Consider the following 27665-nt stretch of genomic DNA (forward strand, 5'->3'; position numbering starts at 1 on the left):
GTGACGATGAGCCCCAAATTAAAAGCCATTAAGATCAGAATCAGAATGTGAAACCAACCAAACATCAAGGAAAAGCATCAGATCTCAAATACACATAAACAGCCCTACTTTTTTAGTCAAAAAGTCTTGGAATTTATAATTTTTGCTCTGCCAGTTTGAGATTGCCAACAATTAGAAAACCGAAGAGGAATACTTACAAAGCTTAATAAGTAAACTTTAATAAGTAAAAATTACAGCATTCTTCTTAAAGACAGCTAGTTCATCCTTTAAAAGTAAATGAGGATTTAAACAAGAGGAGTATCAGAATGCTTTTACTTCTGTTGCAAAATCCAAGTAGCCAGGTAGATTCAGGTGAATAATGCTGTGTGCACAATTTTAAGCACACAAAGGACTACTAGCTAGAAAAGTCCACTGCCATCATATGACATTAAGGAATATTACCCCAGTGAACCTTTTTCAGTTATACTTTTCTTTCACTTATTGAGGACTTAGATCATTTCATTGAGCCAGCTTAATTATAATAAAACTTTAAAAAACGGGTTGGGGGGGGAGCAAACTAGGAGAGGACCATGATGTTAAAATGGTGACTAGAAAACAGCTGTGGTTACTGGGCAGTATTGGGGCTGCATATGAGGCTTCCCAGCAATCAGTGCAGTGTGTGCAGCCAAATCTGCCTCCTTCATCACCCACATCCTTAAAACAGGACAAGACAGGATGACCACACCAGGGAACAGCAACAGCTCAGGTGGCAGCTGAATTGGGCCGATGTTCCCTTCTCTCAGTGACAAAAGGATCGATGGTTTCTCAATAAGGCTTTAATTTCTCCTCCCAGCTGGAAAAAAGTGCTTAAAGCAGTTTTCACTACTCAGAAACCACTTCCACCACTTTTGTTTTCTTCTTCTTCTTCTTTTTGGTGGTATCATTACTCTAGGGAGAAAGAGAGAAAGCTCACGCCATCCATTAACAAAATAATTTTGAGTCTCACAAACTGGAATCAGTCAAGTAAAAGCAAGCCTATTTTCTATGTGCATTCTTTTTTTTTTTTTTTTTGGAATCTGTAAAGAGCATTTCTCCTCTACAGAGTTCTACCCCTCAGCAGTTAGGATGCACTGTCGGGTGTCTGTGTTCATCCTATGGGGGTGGGGGTGGTGGAGGGGAAAGGTATCCAGGAACACAAGAACACAAGCCCCCAGCCAAAGGGGCAGGGTACCCTGCTTCATGCCCACACACGAGCGTCTCCTAAGAGTAACAAAGCACTTACCTTCTGGATAATTCTTTCCCCATCCTAGGACCAAGCAAGCCTCAAGTACCCCAAATGTGGAAGACAATATACACACCACATCTCCCGGCTCGCCCCCACTCTCTACAGCAGCTTTGGCCTTTTTCTCCTTTTTATTCTTCTTCTTTTCCTTCTTGCTCACTTGTGGGACAGCTGGAGAGAGCTCATCGTTCTCACTGTCACTCTCTCGCTTCCGCTAAAATGAAGACAACTTATCAGTATTTAGATCTTAGACGCTTAAGTCAAAAGGTGGGGAAGTCACCAAGGAAGATCCCAAGTGAATCTAACAGGAAGTTTCCTGATCACTGTGACAGTCAAGGGCCAGAAAGGCTTGTTATTCAGTAAGCCCCAAGAAGCCGTGAGGCACCACAGGAGCCCCAGAACAGCAGCACCAGGCTCTGGTCCTCACCCTGAGCAAGCTCGTTCTATCATGGTTTTACTTTACTTGTGAGGGAAATGAGGGCGAGGGGAGTTAAACTACATAACCTCTAAAAGTGCTGCAGCTTCAATCTTCAATGAGGGTAGGCAGGCAGACCAGGATGTCACATTTGACAGGCCGGGAGAAATTAAAAGGACTCAAACGCTAACCTAAAACTCACCACTTCCTGCCCCAAGAGCTTGTTTTGGGCCACTTACTATAACCGTCCACACTCAAGGTTTCTGAGTGCAGACATGTTCTGTGCTCCACTGCTAGCGGTTCCCAACCCTGGGAAGCCAAGTTGTCATCACATTTTGACTCCTTAAATGTAGGCTGCTGCTATTTAGAGACGTTTGCCATCCTTTGGAGATTTTGCTTCCTGATGAGTTTTACATGGTCCCTACGTGAATTACAACATGCTACGACTTTTTCAGTGACCTGCAGGACCTTAAAACATACCTGTGGTACTACCTGACTCCGAGTGGGGGACATTTATGCCACCCATTCTGTTCCATTGTTGTTATGTACCTCAATTCTCTTGCCTCAGCTGAGCTGGGTTAGAGTCCACCCCGTCTTCTCAGCAGACAAACCAGGGAACTGAATTGCAAAAGCCCAGATACCGACCACATCCCAGACCTGGTGCACCTTTGGAAAGCACTACAACTCCCAGATTCTAATCCTGTCGCCACGGCACATGGTCAGGCAGGGTCTAAGTGGCCCCTGGTATGACATGCTATCATTTCTGAGTGTGCCATGGCCTGGACAAGCTAAGAAGCCCAGCTGTACTGAGCCAGGATATACTGCTGGACCGCAGGGTCACCAGGATCAGGCAATCATGGGTGCACCTCCGAATTATCTCCTGAAGGACATTCTCAATTGCTCACAGCATGCCACTCACCTTTGGTGCTTTCACTGCTTCAGCGACTACCTGTGGGGCTTTTACTGCTTCAGCAAGCCCTTCTTTCTTTGCAGAAGCACTGAAGGAGAAGTAACAGTAAGTCAGATTCACTGACTGGCTTTCCATGAAGGCAATGCTGATCCTCAATTAGTGGGTGATATCTGGTAAGTCTAAAGCCACCATCAAAATACTGACGCTGGACAGAAAAACTCACCACTTAATGTTGCAGACTGAATCCCTCTAGAGTCCCATGAGCCAGACTAGAAAGGGTAACTGCCTGCTATGTAGGCTTGAACCCCTAACTGACCCGGGCCAATGAGAGGGGCCCTGCTGTTGCTACCCTACAGGGTCAATCACATAGTCCACCAGTTTCACAGGAGCTGAGCAAGAAAAACAGGCTGCTTCCATTTGTTCAATGCCCAACTGCAAGTGCTATGGTCTTGCATTTACCCAGTTTTCCCCAAACAAAATCTCCCCCCCCCACCCCACAATCTACTGTCTCCTCACCTGTAGTCAACATACTCCTGCACCCAAGCAGTAGGTGTGCTGTCCGTGGGCTTGCCGTGCTTATCCAGAAGGCCCTGCTTGATCATCATCTTCTTCTGACTTGCCTTGATGGAAAGAACAATGTCAACACAGGAAGCAAACAAGCACTGATGTTTGCACATGCCTTCAAAAGACCTCATTCACACGAAAGTGCACAATGTTCCTTCCATGCGTGTTCTCAGCTGGGCCTCAAAATCCTCTGGAGAACATTCAGAACTGATCCACTACTTCCAACGCGAGCAAACATTAACTCGTCTAAGGTCACAGATTATATTAGTGAGAATCAGAACAAAGGCTTAAGATGTCCAAACTTTTAGTCCTGGCATTTTCTATTAAAGTCACCAATAGTTAACCTTACACTATTACATTCTCCAAAGAAAATTCACTTACTACTTTCTGCAGTGTCACTGTGCTGCTCTCCTGCCAACCAGCTCTTTGTCCACAGGGCCTCTGCACATGCTGTTCCAAGTGCCAAGAACTCCCTCCCCTCTTCACCTCATCAACATCTCACCCACCCTCCACACTGACATGGCTCAATAAAAGACCAGTACCTCAGACATCTCCCCCAACTAGGTCAAAGCCCTCTACGTTGGTTCTCAGGGCACTGTGCACCTCTCTGCACTCCTGGCTAGCTCTTACTTTGGCTGAAACTCAACATTCCATTGTGGGATTATCTGAGTAATAGCCATCTACTTCCCCCATTAGAGTGAAATCTCCAGGGTCCCAGAGGGCACCTGTTTCCACTCACCATTGACTCCCCAAAGCGCAGTGCAACAAATGGTGCTGTGGCTACAGCGAGAGCTGCTCCAGTTAAGTATTCGACAATGCAAACCAAAATACAGCAGAGCACACTAGCCAATTCCACTTACCTTTGGACCTAAACCCCACTTCCGTGGGTACGTGTCTCTCTCCATGATCACTCTCTTGATCTTAGCCACTATACCATGGTCACAGGTAGAGATTACTGCTGTGGTCATTAATGCAATAGCTGCAGGCATTGGAAAGAGATAAAAGAATGATCTGAAGTGGAAAGACCCAACATCTGTTTTAAAACCCATTTAAAACTCTGAGCTCTGCTGCCCTAATTGGGGTTTCCTTAACTCTGTATGTATATGTGCAGCAAAACCACATGCTTGGAGAAAATCCTCATTTGTGGGAAGAAATGTTAAACTTATCAAGCTAAACAAAAATACCGGTACCAACCATGCTAATAAAAATCAATGCTTCCTAGTCGTCAGGAGACATCTTAATGAATAAATCAGAACCATTTTTTCCTTTAATGGGCATAATTTGCACCAGAAATAAAGCATATTAACAGGATCTATTCTCTCAGGTCTATGAGCTAGCAAGATAGCCAGGGGCTGGTTCCGTTCCCACTGACTACAGCCAGAGGGGAAAAGAACATCAAACCAAAGCACCTTAAAGAAATACACATCAGGATTGTGACTCAGGACAAGTACAAGGAATGGCAGGCACATCCCCTTCAGGTCCACAAAAGATGTGAGGTTTTCAGGGACAATTCAATGGTAGCTGGTAAGAAACCAGATTTTAACAAAGTTAAGTGTCGCAAGCAGACAAGGAATGAATGGATTATAAGCTCTTCATTTCAATTCACATCTACAACCAGCTATCACTCTTCACCTTACCTGCCTTTGCTCACCAGAGAAATGAGCCATGAGAAACGACCTCCACCAGCAGCCACCTAGGTACAAGGTCCTCCCTGACCAGGAGCCTAGTGACATGTGAACTGCAACCTCACTTTCCCACTTGTACCTGACATTTCCTTTCATAGTGACCATGCACTGACTCCAGACAACACCGTAATTAGGTCAACTTGACAAATTGGGACTTGGGTAACCTGTTCCCAGTAAGTCTGGCTGTGATGGTGTGAACAGAGCCCAATTCAAGAACTGTCACCCCTCTCTTACCCATACAGATGGCTTCCCCTTTAGTGGTGATGACCACGATCTCCTGATTGACTTCAATGCCATCTTCATATCGAAGAACACCTGGAAGCATAATCTTTGCTCCATAGCAGATGGCATTCACCTGCAGAGATGAGAACTGGCACTCCTAGTTCTGTCACCAATTTATTCAAACACTAACCTAATAAGGACCTCTCAGGGCCTGCCACATATTGACCACTGGTTCTCAAACTTGGGTCCCCAGAAACCAGTAGCATCAGCACGCCCTGGTTACGTGTTAAGATTCAAACTCTTGGGCCCGACCGCAGATCCACTGAATTAGAAATTCAGGAGAGCAGGACCCAGCCATTTGTTTTAACAAGCCTTACAGGGGATTCTGATGTCAATGCCCTCCATCCCATCCCACCTCACCCCACCCCCATGTGAGAACAAATGAAGACAACAGGGCAAGAGGGTCTGAGGGCTTCCTTCTCCTCCACTTGTGAAATAGGGCTACTGGTATCCATAGCTCAGTAGCTCAGTGAAAGGAACACTAGGAAGGGATTCAGAATAATAGCAAACACCTACTATGTGCCCAGGCACTACTACTCTAAGCACTTTACATACATCAGTTCAAAAAAATGAAACAGGACCTGACTTTAAAATCAGGTACTTCTCATATTTTGGAGATACTTTAGTTGCTAAATTAGGACGATTTCTTCATTAACATTTCTCTTCAATAAATTATGCAATGTTTTAAGACTATGCATGCTGTCCGTGGGGCTTAAAGGTGTTTTTACTTTGAACAAAAAACCCAGCCTTAGCTTTCCTTCATTGGTCCTTGCTCTTCCCCATCATCAAGGAAAAAGAAAAAACACAAGAGAACTAAGAGACCTAGTCAATTTACTGGGAGATCTGGGTAACAGCAAGCTGCAACAATAATTACAAGCCAAGACTAACAAGGCCTGTTGAACCAAGCATACAAAAAGTTTTGGCATGTAGTTTTTAAGTCAGGGTAGAAGTTCATGCCACCTTTCAGTTAGCTATACCTGTTTGACACTAAGGAAACTTGTGTTCAAAGGCCCCTAATGCATTCAATAGTTATGCCTATCCTAGGCTCTTCTGCTGACCATATTCCCCTTAAACATATTCAGAAGCGTATACTCTTTGACCCAGGATAACGAGGGTGTATCAGCTTTATTTTGTTCACCACCCTATGTGATTCTTTTCAAAATCTTTAGAGTGGGATGTTTTAGTATACCTCTAATTTTTCTTTTGGTCTTTTACTACAGACTGTAGCACACAAAAATTAACGAATGTGTATAATTTAAAATTTGAATATGAATAACCACCAGCTCCAAATATATACAGTAATTTACATATCCTTCAACTAGAGAATGTTTTTATGGTAACACAGTATTTACCAAAAATTGATGATGCACTTGGCCACAAAGAAAATCTTATCATGATCAAATCTGATCCATAATACAACTAGAAATTAAAAAAAAACTCATCCCTAAATCACCCCTGAACCAAAGAGGAAATCTAAACTGAAGTAATTAATTGCATTTACTTATAGTCGGGACTGCTCTCCATTTTAAGGCTATTTAATAAATATGCTAACATAAAAGGCTAGATTAAGCCCAGTGAAGTTTAGGTTTTATAGTGTTACACTATGAGTGACTTAGGCAGAACAAAACTGTTTACTGAAATTCTTGCAGGATACACTTCGTTGCTGTAGCTCTGAAACACTCTAGTCTCAACTTTTTCCCTCACTGACACTATTTTTCTAATGGGAATTTAAATAAATCAAGGTTTCTTACGCCCATGTAGAACCACCAGGTTACAGAAGATCACAAACCAAGTTACCAACTTTGGGAGACCTCTTAAATTTTGAAATGGAGTTAGGCCTAGCACTGAACTTTTACCTTAAATTAGTATATTTGGCTTTGATTTAATAATTCTTCAATCACCAATGCTTCTATTATCAATAACTGAATCTAGCATTCAACTTAAGAAACCAGAAGAAAACAAAATAAATCCAAAGGGAAATTATAATAAACTTAACTTCCAAATTTTATCTCTTTAAGTAGAATGAGATTTTTGGAACAAGGACATCTCACTTTTTGGACTCACATTTTGTTGAAACAGACTCGCAATCCAGTACTTACTGCACTGTCTTTCATCACCAGCCGTTTATGAGATGTCAGCAGCTTTTCCAAAGGGTAAATAACTTGCCGCAGATAACTCTCGTCCTTGTGATTATCATATAGCCACTGAGCATCTAGCACATCATGCATAGTCACCATGTGGTCCTAAAAAGCAGCCATATATGAAAATAATTGAACGTCATCTTATCTCATAACCAGCTGGACCTGAAATGTCAAAAATTGAGTGACTGTAACTTGTCTTGTCGAAGCTCATTAGTCTTGAGTCACTTAAGAGAATCATCTCTCTTCTGGCCATCTTTAATCATTGATATATTAAATCTAAGCAGACATTGTGTAGGCTGGGGTATAAATGAATAGAACAGTACTTTTCTATCCAACTACTTACCCTAGCCCGTTTCACTCTCCCAAAGTTTAATTAACAGAACAGGGAAGCTGCCCTGAACTGCACTCAACACTTTGGAAATTGCCTTATCCAGAATGTTAAGCAAGTCGAGTTCTACCAAGGGGCTGGAAGATATATTAACAACCAGCTCTAAAACTTCTAGCCCCGTAATAGCATACCTTTTCACTCATAACTCCAGAACGAACCCTCCGAAGTTCCTGCATCTGACCTCCAACTCCCAATAACAAACCAAGGTGCACACACAGTGTCCGAATGTAGGTGCCAGCCTCACAACTCACCCAGAAGATTCCTAAAACACACACAAAAGAAAGTAGCATATTGTTTTCCAAAGTAAACACATCACTGATTGAGGCATCCAAAGTTATCCTCCACCTGAGCCATCAAATCTAGAGACAATAGACACAGGCCATATAGCTACACAAGCTAATAGCATCTACTTTAAAAAACAGAATAGAATTCTCACGAATGCATTCCTACCCACTTGTGGTTTATGTCCATTCAGTCCATCACAAACCTAATGACATACCTAATCTTCTTTCAGGATCATACTCTATCATCTTGCTCTCATAGATGGTCCGGACTCGGAGTTGCCTCTTTACTGCAGCAATCAGTGGGGGTCGCTGGAAGAGGGCACCCGTCAGAGTTTCTAGGGCCTGAGAAGAAGCACAAACCTAAATGAAGAATCTCATCACATGCTCTTTCAAATAAGATCAAAGATGATATTTGGGGAGTTTGAGGACACAACTGAAACACAAGAGGTTTCTTTCAATCATTTATGTTCTAAAATGCCTCTCCATTTCTGCTTCTTTCTTCGAATACAAAGGGATAATTCAGTGCTGACCTGAACCCCCTCCTCAGAAAGGACATGGCCAGAAAATGCCTCTGCCACCTGCAGCGTGTTAGGGCAGCACACCAAAAAGGGCATAGGAAAGTTATGTGAAAAAGAGGCCCAACGTTTATAGGCTCAGAAGACCCAGACGTCCAAAGGGGGCCCTCCCTACCAGTGCACTTACCCTAGAAAGCTGGGTCCCCCCTTCAATAGCATTGTGCAGCTGGACAATTCCAACATACTCTTTGCCTGAAAAATGACAGAAGAGTAGTCAGGTGTGGCCGCTAAGTTTTCTGTATTTTTATATTCACAAACCAGTTCCATTTTGCACAGCTAGAAAAGCAGGCAATTTGACCTTATGTTTCTGTACATTTACTTCAAAAAAAGGTTAAATAAAGCCACTTTAGACAGAAGCAGTAGCATGGAGGAAGAGGCAGAGTAATAAGGCAAGAGCTATTTTCAGGAAGACCTTTGAGAGTTCTGACTTAATGCCAGGAATGTGTCTACTCAGCTCAATGTGCATGTCTAATACCTGGAATCCAAGAAAGGCCCATGAGAATCTGGCAAAGAAACCAACAGAATATTCTGCTTTAGGAATATTTTTTTCCTAATAAAGAGATGGTTTCCAAAAGCCAAAATGTAGGCAGAAAGGGAAATAAAGAAAGCCTTCCAATCTCAAAGTACCCACCCTCTCCCTCCTCTTTCACATACCCGCACTCTGCTGTGACTTTACCAAGCGAGTGGCTCGTTCTATGCACACGATTAGACAGCCAGTCACCTTGGGATCCAGAGTACCACTGTGTCCTGTCTTCTCAACCCGAAGTATTCGTCGGATCCAGGCTACCACTTCATGGGAAGAGGGGTTGGAGGGTTTGTCGAGGTTAATGAAACCTGTCCTAGAATGAAAAAAATAAATACATAAATATATTTTGTATACATATACGTATACACATCACCTACTGTTGTCTTCTAACAAAACAAAAATTCTGAAGAGTAAAAAAGAAATCATTATGGACAGTTATACATTAAGGGGAATGCCATTCAAAGGTACAACTACCTCCCTGAAGAACTGACATTAAGCATTTTTTTCAAAAGAACAAGAATTTGAACAGTGCTTACTCCAGACACTCTTACCTGATATAGTCTGCAATCTCCCTCTTCAGAGGATTTGAACCAGAAGGAAGAGGTGTATAGTGCGTTGTCCTTACATTTAGCTTATCAAAATTCTAAAAAGCAATGATACAATACAAAATAAACTTCACATTTCTATAGTCAGCACTAACAAGCAACCGTGATATAGTAACCCTTAAAGTTCATAAACTCGTAATTTTGCCCTTTTTCATTATCTACTAAGACAGACTGTTAAGCCTTCTTAAATACAGGTAAAACCACCTATATTTGTAAGAACAAGACAGATTTGAGCACTCGAGTTAAGATATTCCTATAGAAAGTGGTCAAGACTCTTTGGGTACAGAACAAAGACTGGCATCATTATGGTTTATTAAAACTCTTTGTCAAGGGGTGTTTCAGTAACTTCTTACTCTTTTTCTTCTAACCTGATACCTGATGCCCACTTAACAACTTACTAAACTTATAAAAATACAATTCAATTCATGACTGAACTACCCTATTTAAAACTAATTAAGACAATAATTTCTACGGGACACATTACTTGCTGGGCACTGTGGCTAAACACATTTCATGCATTACCTCCTGTAACCCTCAGCACATCTTCCTGAGATATTATAAGCAAACCGCCCCAAAGGGATTGAATGACTGGTCCAAGGTCACACAACCTGACCCAAATTGTTCTGGCTTCAAAGCCTATGCTCTTATAAGCACAAGAGCAGTACTTTTCCAAGTGCGGGCCACAAACTGGTGCAGGTCTGTAAGATGGAGTAAGTACAGAAAGTGAGAGCCAAGTGTTTAGAAACTATGACAGTTTAACATTGCCGCAATATTTTAATTGTGTTCTACAAGATTACTGGGTGCACTGAAAATTTAAAAAACAATCTGGTCCCTCATCTCAGATACCTCGAGGAACACTGCCTTAGACTACATCATTTGACATCTGCTTTCATGAAATGAAACCCATTGGGGAAGACCTACTGTACAAAGAGGAGCTGAGAGGATGCAATGACCACATGGAGAAGATAATATAGATAAAAGCCATAGGAAGTAGCAAAGTGTTTGTTTGGTAATATACTTATATCGTTTTTGCATGTGTAACAAAGCCCATGGATTAATGGACAGAAAGAAAAACTGCTTAAATTTAGAAATAATGTAAAAGTCAGGCATTTACCTGATGCCTCATCTTGAGCACGTACCTTCAACAACAGGGGCCACTGAGATGTGTCCAACTGAGCCACTTTGGATTCTGGTTTGATAAAAAAATGTTCGATGTGTTGAATTTCCTTTGACAGGACAGAAACATACCCTATTAGATTTGTCACCTGATTTCTTGCAATTCCATTACTACTACAAAAGTCTATACCCTTTAAATAGAAAGCAAGGCCTTCTATGCCTCTTCACTGGGGCCTCCAAGGAAAGAAATAGAAGAAATGAAGCAGGAGCTCAGAAGGTGAAGTGAAGTGCAACTAAGCTCCAAATATTTAGAGAGAACAGAAGATGGTAGGTCTGTGGTGGGGCTGGGAAGGGAGAGTTTTGGGGAGATAATTTGGTATAGCCAATACCATTTAGTATACTGTGCTCGAATATGAGAAAGTTAGGCTGGCTGAGGGAAAGGGTGAGGTGGTTTCATTTTCAGTACTTTGGTATTTCTACGCAATGAGCACCAGTTCTGCTCATTTCTTAGATTCCTTTAAAACAGTTCGTTTCTCTAGTTTGTTAGCTAAGGACTTTTTTTATTAAACCAAAGTAAAACACATTCTTACTCACAGCTACATCTGCTGCTGCGAATGACTTCCGGTCCTCCTCCTCCTTATGCTGCTTTGGCAAAATTACTACGGAAACATACACGAGATTTAGTTTCCCCGAAAATAAAGACGGACCTCAAGGCATGTAAACATACATTTTCTGTCTTAAAACTACTGTTGAAGACCAAGTCTGTAAAATCAAACAATTCTCCGCACGGATCGGTAACTAAGTGGAGGCTGTCGCACGTGTTGGCTTCCCTTCCGGTTTACCACGTGGCCGTGGCGGGGCTTAAAAAAGGCGCAGAAGCTCCTGGCCGGCCCCAACTTCCGCAGCATCCACTCCGCTATCCCCGCCGGCCTGTAGCCTCGGAGACTTTCTGACAACTGGGCGCTTTCTCCAGGTGCGTTTCTCCATGCACCTCGGCCCCTTCTTCTCCACCATCTCCTCCCCGCATCGCGTGGCGCCAGCACCCAGGGGCCTCCTGGGGACCGCCAGCGCCGCCTTTGGATTGCGACCCGGGTGCTAAGAAGCTTTTACCGTCAGCGGGAGGCCAGGGCCCCGCAGGGCCACGTCACCGCGAGGGCCTCCAGGTCCTGTCCTCTCTCTGCCGGTGAAGAAAAGCGCTGGGCGAGTGGCAAGGCCCGCAAGAGGCCTGCCAGTGTGCCTCCCCACGCCGCTCCCCCAACTCTCCAAGATCGCACAGTTGGCTCTGACCGCGGAAAGCACGGCCAGGCCGCCCGCGACCCTTACCTTCTGTGTCTGCCATGTTTCTCTGCACAACGTAGGCGCCGCGCGTCTACCGCCGAGGGAACGATCCACGAGCCTCACCGCCTTGCTCTCCTCAGACCGCGCCGCCCTGTGCGTACAGCGCCAGGGGCGGGGTGGGGCCCGAGGCGCACGCCGGGCGCCTGGGCAATCCCATTGGCTAGCTCTGCGGTGCGTGTGCGCGGGCGCCTCAGGCATTGCCCCGCCCCTGGCCCGGGCTGGGACACGTACTGAGCTTGGTCCCAGAGGCCGCGCGCCTGTGGCAGCCGTGGCCTACGCGCCTTCGCCGGGGTGATCTGGAGCACCCACAACTGGGCGCTGTGCTAAACGCTTGATAAATATTCCCTGTTTCCTCACGCCGGCACTTTAAAGTGGGTGTTGGAGACAGCCCCCTTTCGAAATGAGGAACTACACTGGGAGAACGTAATGCCTTTGCTGCTTTGATCGCTACGCGTCTAGGGCGCGGCTGCCCAATAGGACGAGAACGCGAGCCCGTGGGCACTTTTTTCTTTTGTATCAAGTTCTTGAAGTTCAGGGTGCGCCGTCGCCTTACAGTACGCAGCAATTCCAACTAGCCCCCGGGTGGCGAGTCGGTGGACCCGGCGAGGGGTGTTGTGCATCTCCCGAGGATACTGTATGCAAAAGCACAGCCTGCGTAAATTCAGCTCCCCGCCTATTCTGCCAGCACCCAGGCAACCGACTGTAGCTGAAATTACAAGTTGCGCCATGCTGACTGTCCCACACACGTCAACTGTGCTACCTGCCAATTTGCGCCTTTGCCTGGGCAATGCACTCTCCCATGAGACATTTCTTACTTGCTCCTCCAACCTCCAACACACCTAACACTCAACTGATGATGACCTTATTTCTTGTTTATTAGGAATGAAAGCAATCATAAGAGAACCTCCACATGCTCTTGCTACCATATCTAACAACCCACCTGCCAGTACCAGTACCTTAGTCCTGAATGAATAAAACACCCATTCCCTTAACCCATGCTAGCCCCTCCATTTCCCAAACCCTTTTGCCTACTCAAGACAATGCTCCAACAATTCTCCCTTCTGTTTCCTGCAACATTAACTTCTCCCTCTCTACCAGAGTGGGGCTACGTTGCCTGGAGAGGGCTCCTGCCTGACCATCAGCGAGTGATCTCCCTCCCCCTATGCCCCCAGCCAAGCTATCAGTTCACAGTATGAGGACAAGTCTGAGGAGGGGGTGTCATTTGGAGTTGTTGGAGAGTCTGGAAATTAGGGTGGGGAGGTGGAGAGGTTATGATATAAGATCACAACGCTACAGAAGGATCTCTTAGTTAGAGCCTTGTACAGAAATGTGGCTCCACCCTCCCACCCTGCCTCCATGAGTTAAGGTTGCTGCCATCACAGGGGGCCTGTGGTTCAGAGGTCATGAGTTTCAACATAATAGTGCAAAACACCAGAGGGAAGAGCAGGTGAACTGCCAGAGGCACTTGGTCCTCAGCAGAAGGTATAGGGGGCAGAGGCCTGGACACACATGTACAGGGATGTGATGCAGCTCTTGCCCTGGTCAGGATCATATCTGCCTCCTAGAAGGGTTGATCTTATCTGATAATCCTTTTCTTCCTCAGTCCATCCCAGCCTTGGTTTCTGCTGCTGCCACTGTGGAGCGAGTTGCTACAACTGCGCGTCGTGGGAACACAGGTTCAGGGCCCAAAGAAACTTTCAGCAAATGATCCCTTCATTACTTGCCCAGAATGAAGAGTCCTGAAAGGGCAAAATAGTCTCCTTGTCACTTACACAGCACAAAGAGTCCCCATGACCAATGAAGAAGTCCCCATCACAGGGTGGCCGAAAACTGCTCCAGGTCAGGGTTGATAGATGGCTGTCCCACATGCCCCACTTCATGTCAGAGAAGAGAGACCAGTCTATACTGTTTGGGTGTGGTTTCATCCACCTTGCAGGGAGGAGGCCTTTGCCACTGAGAATTCCTGTTCTGACAAGCATATGGGGGCTGCTGGTTCCCAGCTTCCAAGTTTTAATTCTGTTCAGGCCTTTTCATTAGACTTATCTCCCCCAGATTGTGGAATGGCACACAATAGAAAAGGAGGTGGGGGTAGCAGAAGGCCATAGGTAGGATGGGTGCTTAGAGAGTGTGTTCCTGACTTTCCCAGAGAGGGAAGTGGAGGTAGGCGAGGTCTGGGCGATGGCCACTTAACAGGAATCTTTGATTTCCCTAGCAGCCACCTGCAGATGAGGATGTCTGCTCCCAGCAACATTTTACAGATCCGTTGGTCTCCTTGGGCACTTGCTTCCCTGGCCTTCCAGGACATTGCACTTTCCTGGTTTCCCTTCTACCTCACTGGCTACTCCTTCTCAAGCACTTTCCCTGGTTCCTCCTCATCTCCCAAACCTTTTAATGTCAGAGTGCCCCAGGGCATATTCCCTGGCCCTTTCCTTTATCTTCACCTTGGTGTGTTGGCTTATTGAGGCCCAGGTCTTTAAATGGCATCTGTGTGGCGATGACTCCCAAACCTAGATCTCCAGCCCAGACCTCTTCCCTAATCTCCAAATTTGTCTATTTGGCTTCTGGTTCCACATCTCCACTTGGATATCTAAAAGGCACCTCAGGTTTCTCCGTGCTGCGGACTAACAATGGACACCCAGAAGGACGTGCAATCCCCAAAGCAGCAGCCAATGATCTATATCTGTGGAGAGCATCACACAGAAAATGAAATACAATCCAGGGATCCAATCAGATGCAGAAAATGTGGATACAGAATAATGTACAAGAAAAGGACTAAAAGGTTGGTGGTTTTTGACGCTTGATGAAACATGAATTCAGAGTAATATCTTCGCTTGTAGTTGAATTTGCCATTAATGTTTCCCATTGTTGTATAGCTTTTGGTTAGCATACTTATCTTTATGAATACAACTACATATACACAAAAATAAAATAAAAGGTACCTCAAATGCAAAGTGCCCATAACTGGGCCCCTGATACTATCCCCATATATATAGGGGGAGGGAGAGAATGAGAATATGAGAATGAGAATAATTGGGTGTATGGGTAAGTGTTCTAGTTTGCTAATGCTGCAGAATGCAAAACACCAGAGATGGATTGGCTTTTATAAAAAGGGGGTTTATTTGGCTACACAGTTACAGTCTTAAGGCCATAAAGTGTCCAAGGTAACACATCAGTAATCGGGTACCTTCACTGGAGGATGGCCGATGGCGTCCGGAAAACCTCTGTTAGCTGGGAAGGCACGTGGCTGGTGTCTGCTCCAAAGTTCTGGTTTCAAAATGGCTTTCTCCCAGGACATTCCTCTCTAGCAAGCTTGCTCCTCTTCAAAACGTCACTCACAGCTGCACTCAGTTCCTTCTGTTATGTCAGCTCATTTATATGGCTCCACTGATCAACTTAAACCCACCCTGGATGGGTGGAGCAACACCTCCATGGAAACCATCCAACCAGAGTCATCACCCACAGCTGGGTGGGGCGCATTCCAAAGAAACACTCAAAGAGTTACAATCTGATCAACCCTGATAACGCCTGCCCATACAAGATTACATCAAAGATAATGGCGTTTGGGGGACATAATACATTCAAACTGGCACAGTAAGTGAACATTAAGGTTAGGCCTCTGTGACGGTTTGGATGTATTATGTCCCCCAAAACGCCATGTCCTTTGATGCAGTCTTGTGGGGGCAAATGTATTAGTGTTGATTAGGTTGGAATTGTTTGATTAAGTGTGTTCCATGGAGATGCATCCCACCCAACTGTAGGTGATGACTCTAATTGGATAGTTTCCATGGAGGCATGGCTCCACCCATTCAGCATGGGCCTTGATTAGTTTACTAGAGCACTATATAGGCTCAGACAGAAGGAGTGAGCTTGCTACAGCCAAGAGGGACACTTTGAAGAACGCACAGGAGCTAAGAGAGGGACGTCCTGGGAGAAAGCCATTTTGAAACCAGAACTCTGGAGCAGATGCCAGCCATGTGCCTTCCCAGCTAACAGAGGTTTTCCAGATGCCATTGGCCATCCTCCGGTGAAGGTACCTGATTTTCTCCAGTTTTATCTTCAAAAAATTTTATGACTTTACATTTAAATCCAGGATCCATTTTATTATTATTATTATTACTATTATAGCCATCCTATTGGATGTGAAGTGGTATCTCATGGTTTTGATTTGCATTTCCCTAATGACTAATGATGTTGAGCATTTTTTTCATGTACTGTTGGTCATTTGGATATCTTCTTTGGAAAAATGTCTGTTCAAGTTCCTTGCTCATTTTCTTTAAAAAATTAGATTGCTTCTCTTTTTATTGTTGAGCTTTATGTGTTTTTTTAATTCAATTTTATTGAGATATATTCGCATACCCTACAGTCATCCAAAGTGTATAATCAGTTGTTCACAGTACCACCATATAGTTGTGCATTCATCACCCCAATCTATTTTTTAAACATTTTTCTTGTACCAGAAAAAGTGAAAATAAGAATAAAAAAAAGTAAAAGAGAACACCCAAATCACCCCACCCTATTTTTCATTTAGTTTTTTGTCCCCGTTTTTCTACTTACCAGGATCCATTTTGAGCTAATTTTTTCTATAAGGAAGGTCTGAGGTTAAGGTTGAAGTTCACATTTTTGCCCATGGATATCCAATTGCTCCAGTACCATCTGTTGAATTGCTTTACCTCTGTCAAAAGTCAGTTGACCATATTAGTGTGGGGCTCTTTCTGGGTTTTCTGTTCTGATCCATTTATCTATGTGTCTATCCCTCCACTAGTACCATATTACTGTAGCTATATAATAATAAATCTCGAAATTGGGTAGTGAGACCTATAGGTTGATCTTGTATCTTGCAACCTTGCTGAACTCATATGCTGGTTTGAATGTATTATGTCCCCCAGAAAAAGCCATATTCTTTGATGCAGTCTTGTGGCGCAGACATATTAGTGGGGATTAAGTTGGAACGTTTGGATTAGGTTGTTTGCATGGAAATGTGCCCCACCCAAATGTGGGTGATAACTCTGATGAGATATTTCCATGGAGGCATGGCCCCACCCATTCAGGGTGGGCCTTGATCAGTGGAGCCATATAAATGAGCTGACAAACAGAAGGAACTCAGTGCAGCTGTGAGTGACGTTTTGAAGAGGTGCTACAGCCAAGAGGGACACTGAAGAAAGCACAGGAGCTGAGAGAGGAGCTTCAGCTTACAGAGACATTTTGAAGATGGCGGTTGAAAGCAGACTCTTGCTCCATAGAAGCTGAGCGAGGACAAATATCCCAAGTGCAACTAAGAGTGACATTTTTTGAGGAACTGCAGCCTAGAGAGGAACGTCCTGGGAGAAAGCCATTCTGAAACCAGAACTTTGGAGCAGACACCAGCCACGTGCCTTCCCAGCTAACAGAGGTTTTGCAGACACCATTGGCCATTCTCCAGTGTAGGTACCCTTTGTTGATGGACACTTTATGGCCTTAAGACTGTAATTTTGTAACCAAATAAACTCCCTTTTATAAAAGCCAATCCATTTCTGGTGTTTTGCATGCCGGCAGCATTAGCAAACTAGAACAACTCACTTATTGGTTATGGGAGTTTTTTTTTGTAGATTCCTTGGGATTTTCTACAAAGACAATTACGTCATCTCTAAATTGAGACAGTTTTACTTCTTCCTTCCAAATAGGTTTACCGTTTGTTTCGTCTTCTTGCATTATTGCATTATTGCACTGGCAATATTGAATAAAAATGATGAGAGTGGACATCCTTTGGCTTGTTCCCAATCTTAGGGAACATCATTAAGCGTGATGTTAGCTATAGGGTTTTCTGGTAAGGATGTTCTTTATCAAGTTAAAGAAGTTCCCTCCTGTGTTGGCAGTTTTCCAAGTTTTTGTCATGAGTTGGTGTTGCATAGCCACTTTGCCATCATGACATAATTGAAATAGAAACTCTTCCTTAACAGTGGACATTTATTTCCACAAATCCTCCTAGTTATAAGATTTACAGTACTCAAGGAACTGCTAAACTAAATCTATTTTAAATAAATAATAAATGGTATTTTGGTTTGCTACAGCTGCCCGAATATAAAATACCAGAAATGGGTTGGCTTTTACAATGGGGGTTTATTAGTTCACAAATTTACAGTTCTAAGGTCATGAAAATGTCTGTGTTAAGGCATCAACAGGATGACATCTTCTCTGGGGAAAGGCTGATGGCATCTGGGGTTCCTCTGTCACATGGGAAGGCACATGGCCAGAGTCTGCTGGGCCTCTTCTGGGTTTAGCTTCTGGTTTCCATGGCTTTCTCCAAAAGGTCTCTGGGCTTCTGTGTCTAAGCATCTCTGGACTTCTGACTTAGCCTCTCTCTTGGCTTCTCCCGGGGGCAAATTCTTGATTACATATCTTAGCTTCTCTCCAAAATGTCTCCCTCAGCTTCTCCAAGCGTCTGGGTCTGTGTCAGGAGCTCTCTCTCTCCCTGAGCTCTCTTAAGGACTCCGGTAAACTAATTAAGACCTACCTTGAATGGGCAGGGTCACATCTCCATGGAAACAATCTAATCAAAAGGTCCCATCCACAATAGGCCTGCACCCACAAGAGTGGATTAGAAGAACATAGTCTTTTATGGGGTACATAACAGATTGAAGCCAGCACAAATGGGGAAGGCACAAAGGGAATCCAGGTGCTAAAAACCACTTGCTAATTCAGATTCTCTCCAATCCCCATGCTTGCAGACAAAGATACTAGGTTGGGGCTACATGAAAGGAAAGTCAAAACTACATTAAAGAGGTGATCTTTCCCTACAAACTTCGGAGGTGTAACCATGCAGAAACAATTTAGTATCATCTGTCAGGGAGAGCAGTATACACTGAAGAATGCATATCTCATCCTTCTTTAACTTATCTGGTGAACCTGGAGATAGATAGTGGGCAATTGTAAAACTAACCAGGTTGTAACTTGAATTGAACCTGCTATTACAGATGATGTTATTTTCATAGAGCAAGTCAATAGCAAGTCATAGAGCAAGTGCACGTGGTATGTAGCTATTAATTTAGCAAATGTTTTTTTTTTTTCTATTCCAATCTGCAGAGACCATCAGAAGTAGTTTGCTTTCATCTGGAAAGGACAGAAGTATGAATTTAATGCCTTACTTCAGGGCTATGTCTACTCTCTAGCTTTCTGTCATAATCTAAGGTGCACGAAAATCATTGTGACAGTCATGCTGAATATCATGCTGGTCCATTGCAATGATGACATTAAGCTTATTGGATCTGGTGATCAAAAGGTAGCAAGTACCTTAGCTGCTTTATTAAGATGCATGTATGCCAGTGGATGAGTGATAAATCCCATGAAAACTCAAGAGCCTGAATCAAATGAAAGACAAATTTCTGTGTCTCATACCACCTACTACACAGAAAGAGATACAACATTTGGTGGAGATCTTTGGATTTTGGAGGCAACATATACTACATTTAATTGTACCACACCAACACATTTATCTGTAGGGCTGCATATTTTCCGCAGAACCAGGGCAAAAAAAGGCAGCAGGTCCAGGCTGCAGTGCAAATAGGTCTGCCACTTGACACTTATAAGCATGGAATTCCAACATGTATGGAGTCTTTACACAATGAGAGGCTATACGAAGCATCTGGGAAGTCCCAATAGAAGAAACATACAGCAGAACCTTAAATTTTTGAAAAAAACCAAGCCCTCTTCCACAAAAGAAGTATTTTTCCTTTTGATAAACAGCTCTGGATTGCTACCAAGCAATGGTAAAGTCTGAATGTCTGACCATGGGATACCAAGGAACCATGTAACCTTGGCTTCTGATGATAAATTGGGTTATCCATTAAAAATGGAATGTTTATGGAGCATTGTAAACATGCTACAACATGGAAGAACCTTAAAACAGTGAAATAAGTAAGGCACATAAGGACAAATATTAGATGATATCACTTATAAGAGATGACTAGAAATAGCAAATTTGCAGAGATAGAAAGTAGATTAGAGGTTAGCAGGAGATGGAGGTTGACGGACGGGGGAGTATTTATTTGAGGGGAGGGGGAGATAGTGGAATATTTGAGACCAGATTCAAGCAGGTATGGAAGGTACAGGTGGCGCGTTCCGGTTGTCTGGATCCTGAGAGCCAGGGTCCACCAGTTGGGTCGTGGCCCATGAGGGATGGGGATTTGGGGGCCAGGTGACAGTCGCACGTTGGGCATCTCACTGAGTCCTTACCACCCACCATTTGGCCGCGGCATCCGGACGATCCCCGGGTCCCGTGCAGGACCTGGGGAGGTGACTGGCCGGGTCCCGGGGGCACGGCGCTGGGGGAAGCGCCCCGGGCCGCCTCCCCGCCGGGCCGGCCGCGGCGGGGCTCCCGCGGCGGCCTCAGTGCCGGGCGGCAGGTGGCCGAGGCCCGGGCGGCGGCGTCCGCGGGGGGTCTCGCGGGCAGCGCTCGGGGCGGCGCTGGGGGGCGGGCGGCGCTGGGCCCGCCCTGCCCGGGAGCCGGGGCCGACTTCCTTCTGCCGCGGGCGGGCCGGCCCAGCTGGAGGAAGCGGCGGCGGCGGCCACGATGAGCGCGGGCGACGCCGTGTGCACCGGCTGGCTGGTCAAGTCGCCCCCCGAGAGGAAGCTGCAGCGCTACGTGAGTAGGGGCGCCCCCGGCCCCCCGCGGCCCGGCTTCGGGGGAGCCGGCCCGGCGCTGGCGGGCTGCGGGCGACGCCACCCGACGGGGACCTCGGCGGGGCGAGCGCTGCAGCCCGAAAGCGAAATGGCACGTCCGGCCGGGGCCGCGGCGCGGCTGGGCGGGGGGCGAGGGCCGGGGAACTTGGGGCTGGAAGAGCCAGGGGGGGAACTCAGCGAAGGAGCGGCCCCAGGTCCCGCCGCCCAGCGGGGCCCGGGAGGGGCGCTGTCATCGGACCGTCCTAGCTGAGGCCATCTGCAGACTGGAGCTCATTTATCATCGTGTCTCTGGTCAGCTCTCTCTTTACGCTGAACCTACGTGTTTTCCAATAACAGGAGGAACCCTTGACTTTGGCTGGTACCAAATAAGGGATCCCTGGAAGAGCACATCTTCCTACCAGTTCGGTTGCCGTTTTTTCAGTGTCCTACCCACCGCTCAAACCGGTCATTATCTCCATCGGCCTCAGAATAAGGTTTTCGAAACACTTCCCTTAAAGACCCGATTGCCTCTGGGTGTTCTTCAGCCGTTAGGAAAAAACCACTTCAGTCTCCTGGGAATGGTATATAAATAGATATTAGGATTTCTGCCCCCCCCCCCCCCTTTTTTTGTCCTAACTCCTAACTTCTCTTCGACTCTAGAGCATGGTGCTAGGAACAGATCCGCCCATGGCTGCAGCAGTCCAAAGTGGTGCAGCCTGGGGGTCCACAGCAAGCTCTCAAACTGCTGTTGCTGTTTCTGCCAAATTTTACCAGTGTTTTTGCTCCTACATTTATGAGGCACATATCGTCAGGAAGCTGCAGAGATGGGATTATAAGAAAACTTTAACTATGTGTGGATATTTCCAAAATGTGCTACACAAGCTTTTCCTGAACAAATGGTACCTCAGGGCTTTTTCCCTCTGGACCCCAAGCTAGACATTCTCCTTTAGGGGTCTTTGGAAGGTTTTTAGTTGTCTGCTAAACAATGTTTTAGAGGAATACTTTAATTTTCTACTTACCATGTAGATATTGGTGGTCTATAAACACAGAAATTGCTCTGATTCATCACTGGTGTGTCGCTGCATTATTCTTTGTGAGTCCACAACTCCGTAAACCCTGAGTACAATATATCCCAGCCTCTGAATGACCCAGCTGGTTTCCTAACAGTGAAGCTCCTTTGAGGACTCACTGATATTTGAAGGAGGCAAGAGAGAAAAGTCTGCTTCCCATGCCTCAGTAGGCATCTAAGAGTTTTTGTCAAGAAAGTGTTACTTGCAAAGCAACCTGGAGATGAGTTTCCTTGTTGCCCTTTTGCATGTGAGACATCTCAAAGCTTCATTAGATATTTTCATATTGGCATTCATTTTTCAGGAAACGATTCAGAAAGATGATGAAGGGCAAAATTTATGGAAGATTTTTTCCCAGGCTTGTTTGGCATCTTGCTCTGATCAGAGAGGCTTAGGAAGTTTATTAGTATTTCATCAACTTTGGGTGTGTATACTTATCACATGTGGTTTGTTCATTTTGAGTGCAGTGGGGGTGTGGCAAGTGTGGACTTCACAAACTTAACAGATGCATGGGATGGCAGGGTGACGATGGAGGAGGCTTGGCACACTCAACTTAATGACAAGCTGAATGACAGGGGGTCAACTAGAGCAGAGTAAGAGATGAGACTTCAGACACAAGAATACCTAAATGTCATTTTACAGACACTCCAAGATATCAACCTTGACCTTTTAGGCTATGATTGAGAACTTTTTTCTAATGAGGGTCATAGTCTTTTAGATAGTCAATTTTTGTTGCTATTGTTGAGGTGCATCCTGGAACACACCTCAAAGAGAAGATGATCAGTCTATTTGCTCTTCTCTGTAAGTTCCGCAGGAATCCCTTGTTGCCAGTAGATGGCGATCATGTGCCAGTGTAACAGGGCATGACCAGCGCTATTATTAACAGCTGCCTTTAATTCAGCACGGGTCAGTAGTTATTCCTTCCTCCCGTTAATTGGGCACTGACTGAACTAGGCCCTGTGTTACCGGCCTGGGTTACGGAGAAAAAAACAAACAAAAAACTCGATACCTGCCCTTAAGAAGTTCATTGTGTAGCATGTATAACATAGTAACAGAAAGCTACCTAGTGACACGACTAGGGCAATAACTAAGTTCTTTGGACTGCCAGGCCAAGGAACTGCTTTCTGTTAATACTTTGAATTAGAAACGGAAGCTCAGTCTGTTTTTAGGCAAATCCAAGGTAAATTTGTGCTTCATCCGGTTGACTTCATGAGCCAAGGCAATCAGAAAGTTATTTATCATTGCTCTTTGAAAAGAGAGTTGATGATTTTTTTTTTTTTTTGGTATTTTTTGTTTCACAGGTAATATAGGAACATATTCTTATTGTAAAATAGTCAAATAATATAGAAATAAATAGAATCAAAAGTGAAAGACCTTTTAGGTTGCTCCCACTCCTCCCTTCTCTGAGCACTCCTCCCTATGCCACACCCCTCCCCAGGGACAACAACTGTTAGAAGTTTGATGAGTATCATTCTAGAAAATTTGCTAGAAAATATATGCTTTCTTTTTGCACAAACAGGATCACACTATGCAAATTTTCCTGCACTTTGCTTTTTTTCAAAGCAATTCTGGGCATCTTTCCAGGTTTGTTCATATAGCTCTACTTCGTTCGTTTTAACCGTTGCCTAATATTCCTTGCAATAGTTGAAACATAATTTAACAATTTCCCCACTAATGAGCATTTAGCTTCCTTCTATTTTTCCAATCCTACAAAATTTTATAACAATGATAATAAAAATTATAATAATTCACATTTATTGAATGCTTGTATGTGCCAGCACTATGTTAAGGACATTACATGTATCATCTCATTTAATCTTCAAAACAATGCTAACAGCCAGATACTGTTATCTCTGGATACAAGTTATTTGTTGGATATATAAATTGCAAACATTTCCTGCCTCTCTGTAGTTTGTCTTTTCATTCTTTTCCCAGAGCAAAAGTTTTTAATTTTGATAAGTCAATTTAGCACTTTTTTTCTCTATGGTTCGCACTTTTGGTGTCAAGTCTGAGAACTCTTTGCCTGGCCTTAGATCCTGAAGATTTTGATTTCTTAAGGTAGAAGCTTAAATCACTGATTTGAGACCTTTCTTATTTTCCAATATATGCATTTAATGCAATACACTTTCCTTTAAATACTGCTTTAGGTACATCCCATAAAATTTGATATGTTGTATTTTCATTTTCATTCATTTCACAATATTAATTTCTTCTGAGAAGTCCTCTTTGATCCAAGGGTTGTTTAGAATTTTTTTGTTTAATTTCCAAACATTGGTGAATTTTCCAGATATATTTCTGTTATTAATTTCTAGTTAAATTCCATTATTATCAAAGAAAATACTCTTCATGATTTCCATTCTATAAAATTTAAGTTTATTCTGTGGCCCAGAATATAGTTTCTCTTGGTGAATATTACATGTGCACTTGAAAAAAAAAATGTGTATTCTTCTCCTGTTGGGTGAAGTGTTCTACAAATGTTAATTAGGTCAGGTTGGTTGAAAGTGTTGTTGAAACGGTTCTCTATCCTTACTGATCTTCTGCTTATTTTTACTACCAAATACTGAGCAAGGAGTATGGAAGTTTCCATCTGTAATGAATTTGTCCATTTCTTCTTTCAGTTCTATTTTTTTGTTTGTTTGTTTGTTTGCTTGCTTCATGTGTTTTGATGCTCTGTTGTTAGTTGTACTCATTGAAGATTATTTTGTTTTCTTGAAGAATGTAATCCTCTTTCATTATTTAATGTTTCTCTTTATTGCTGTTACTATTGCTTGTTTTGAAATCTACTTTTTCTTATGTAAATACAGCTACCAGCTACCCCAGCTTTCTTTTTTTTAATATTCATTTTATTGAGATATATTCACATACCACGCAGTCATACAAAACAAATCGTACATTCGATTGTTCACAGCACCATTACATAGTTGTACATTCATCACCAAAATCAATCCCTGACACCTTCATTACCACACACACAAAAATAACAAGAATAATAATTAAAGTGAAAAACAGCAATTAAAGTAAAAAAGAACACTGGGTGCCTTTGTCTGTTTGTTTGTTTGTTTCCTTCCCCCATTTTTCTACTCATCCATCCATGAACTAGACAAAGTGGAGTGTGGTCCTTATGGTTTTCCCAATCCCATTGTCACCTCTCATAAGCAACATTTTTATACAATCGTCTTCAAGATTCATGGGTTCTGGGTTGTAGTTTGGTAGTTTCAGGTATTTACTGCTAGCTACTCCAATTCATTAGAACCTAAAAAGGGTTGTCTAAATTGTGCGTAAGAGTGCCCACCAGAGTGATCTCTCAGCTCCTTTTGGAATCTCTCTGCCACTGAAGCTTATTTCATGTCCTTTCACATCCCCCTTTTGGTCAAGAAGATGTTCTCCGTCCCACGATGCCGGGTCTACATTCCTCCCCGGGAGTCATATTCCACGTTGCCAGGGAGATTCACTCCCCTGGGTGTCAGATCCCACGTAGGGGGGAGGGCAGTGACTTCACCCTCCAAGCTGGCTTACCCAGCTTTCTTTTGATATGTGCTTGCATGGTATACCTTTTTCCATTCTTTTACTTCTTTTTTTTTTTTTTTTTTTGAACTGCAACCCAGAAGCCTTTATTCTTTCTTTTTAAATAATTCAATTTTATTGAGATATATTCACATACCATACAGTCACCATTCTTTTACTTCTAACCTACGTGTATCATTATATGTAACATGGGTTTCTTATAGACAGCATATAGTTGGGTCTTGCTTTTTAATGCAATCTTGCCCTCTTTGTTTTAATTGGTGTGTTTAGTTCATTAACATAAAATGTGATTATTGAAAGGTTTGGATTAATATCTACCATTTCACTAGCTGTTTTCTCTTCTGTCAGTTCTTTGTTTCTTATGTCCTCTGTTTCTACCTTCTCTCAGGTTAAATGAGCTTTTTTATTATTCCATTTTATCTCCATTATTGATTTATTGTTCATAAGTTTAAAATTTGTATTAGTTGCCCTAGAGTGTACAATGTATGTTTTAATTAATTAGAGTCTTCATTTAAGTAATATGCCACTTAATAAGTAATGTAAGGACCTTACAACAGTATATTCCCATTTCCGTCCTTAAATTCTTTATGCTATTGTTGGCATATATTTTTACATATTCTATAAACACGTGTTGCTACTAATTTTGCTTTAGACAATTAGTTATCTTTTAGACCAATTAAAAATAAGGAAAAAAGAAAAAATATCAAATTTATTTTTCCTTTATTTATTCCATTTCTAACATTCTTTATTTCTTTGTGCTGTTTGGTATCATATTCCTTCTGTCTGAAGAATTTCCTTTAATATTCATGCAGTTTAGGTCTGCTGACAATGAATTCTGTTTTTTGTTTGTCTGAGAATGCCTATTTCTCCCTCAGTTTTGAAAAATATTTTCACTGGGCATAGGAGTCTAGATTGACATTTTTTCCCCCTTTCAGCACCTTAAAGATGTCATTCTATTGTTTTCTGGCTCCAGATTCCTCTAGCAATATTTGTGTTTAGGGTAGGGGCTGGTTGCCAGAAATATGTTTCAAGGTCTGCTTTAGGTCTTCATCTTGTATTGCTCTTCAGAGAGAGTCCATTTCTTGTAGCTCTACCCATAGTATTTTGCTGTTGGTTTTATGTGATGCTTGTTCGCCTGTGACCACTTCATGGGATCTGCAGACAAAAAAACCTGCAAGAGGGTGCAAACCTCCCCATATCTATGGACCCAGTGGTATCCTTACATTTTCTCAGTAGACCACATTCAGCCTCCATGAATTCATCAACTAGCTGAATTTATCTTATCCATGTTTGGTGGCCTCTGACCTAGTTAAGCAAGTTCCCTGCAGGCACCTGTCTCTCCCCAGATTTCAGATTAGTAGGTTGTCCTGCAGCCTCAGCTCATTTAAGGTTTTTTTTTTTTATTTGCTCGGTAAATTAATTCTTTTATTATTATGACATGATCTCTTAATAGTCTTTGCTCTGAAATTTTACATTGTCTGATATTAATATAGTCACTTCAAATTTTTTTTAAAAATTAGTGCTAGCATGGTGTGTATGTTTTCGTTATTTTACTTTTAACTTATTTTTGTCTATACCTTTAAAGTGGGTTTCTTTTAGGTAGCTAGACTTGGTATTGCTTTTTTATCCTTTCTGACAATCTTTACTTTGAGTTGAGGTGCTTGGACCATTGCTCCTTTGTTCCTTTGTGCATAATGTATCTTTTTTCTCTAGCTGCTGTTATTATTGGTTTTAGGTAATTTGATTATGATGTGCCTTGGGTCATTTTCTTCACGTTTCTTGTACTTGAGGTTTGTTGAACTTCTTGGATCTGTGGGTCTATAGTCATTTCTTGGTTGGAGTTATATCTTTAAATAGTTTTCTCTCCCCCCTCCCATCTTTTTCCTTTTCTTTGGAAATTCCAATTACACCTATAATAAGTTACTTGCAGTTGTTCCATAGGTCACAGATGTCGGGTTCTTTTTTTTCTGTATTTTTTTTTTTTAGTATCATTTTGGATGGTCTATTGCTCCATCTTTCAAGTTCACTTATCTTTTCTTCTGCGGTGTCTAATCTGTTGATAATTTCATCCAGTGTATTTTTCATCTCAGGGCTTATAGTTTTCATCTCTGGAACTTCAGTTTGTTTCTTTTTATGTATCATTCACATCTCTGCTTAATGTGCTTGTACTTTCTTCTACCTTTTAGAACATGCTGAATATATTTATAATAACTGTTTTAATGTCCTTGTCTACTAGCAATAGATGCAATTTCTCTTCTACTTTGGAGGGGATAGCCCAGCATGCTCCATAGAAACTTCACTTTTTGTTGCTCTGAGGCAAGATAAATTGTCCTTGTCACTTGCAAGTTG

The 27665-nt window shown here is 43.1% G+C and overlaps 3 protein-coding genes and 2 non-coding genes across 7 annotated transcripts in view; 2 read left to right on the plus strand and 3 right to left on the minus strand.

The window, feature by feature from the left end:
- Positions 1 to 733: 733 nt before the first annotated feature.
- LOC119522541 (H/ACA ribonucleoprotein complex subunit DKC1-like) lies at positions 734 to 11779 on the minus strand. Its single transcript, XM_037820954.1, has 15 exons — positions 11683 to 11779; positions 11347 to 11411; positions 10776 to 10943; positions 9583 to 9674; positions 9160 to 9344; positions 8633 to 8697; positions 8146 to 8272; positions 7778 to 7908; positions 7217 to 7360; positions 5070 to 5190; positions 4011 to 4129; positions 3103 to 3206; positions 2596 to 2674; positions 1338 to 1475; positions 734 to 927 (listed from the first exon to the last, which is right to left on the minus strand). The coding sequence occupies exons 1-15, from the start codon at positions 11777 to 11779 to the stop codon at positions 862 to 864; spliced, it is 1701 nt and encodes a 566-aa protein (XP_037676882.1). The 3' UTR covers positions 734 to 861.
- On the minus strand, positions 2751 to 2878 carry LOC119523893. Its single transcript, XR_005214697.1, has one exon. It is a non-coding gene; the product is annotated as a small nucleolar RNA SNORA56 (small nucleolar RNA).
- LOC119523888 lies at positions 7546 to 7678 on the minus strand. The gene has a single exon (XR_005214692.1). It is a non-coding gene; the product is annotated as a small nucleolar RNA SNORA36 family (small nucleolar RNA).
- A 2938-nt stretch (positions 11780 to 14717) lies between the features above and the next one.
- Positions 14718 to 14891, plus strand: LOC119523774 (DNA-directed RNA polymerases I, II, and III subunit RPABC4-like). The gene has a single exon (XM_037822594.1). It carries the CDS (start codon positions 14718 to 14720, stop codon positions 14889 to 14891), a length of 174 nt encoding a protein of 57 aa, XP_037678522.1.
- Positions 14892 to 20609: 5718 nt separating this feature from the next.
- Positions 20610 to 27665, plus strand: part of GAB3 (GRB2 associated binding protein 3) — an 83991-nt gene continuing 76935 nt past the window's right edge. For all 3 annotated transcript variants that reach the window (XM_037821327.1, XM_037821328.1, XM_037821329.1), the window contains exon 1: positions 20610 to 20707. In XM_037821327.1, the coding sequence (XP_037677255.1) occupies positions 20636 to 20707 (72 nt within the window). In that variant the 5' untranslated portion in view covers positions 20610 to 20635. The remainder of the gene's footprint in view (positions 20708 to 27665) is intronic.

This window comes from Choloepus didactylus, chromosome X, assembly GCF_015220235.1.
Source record: "Choloepus didactylus isolate mChoDid1 chromosome X, mChoDid1.pri, whole genome shotgun sequence".
NCBI lineage: Eukaryota > Metazoa > Chordata > Mammalia > Pilosa > Megalonychidae > Choloepus > Choloepus didactylus.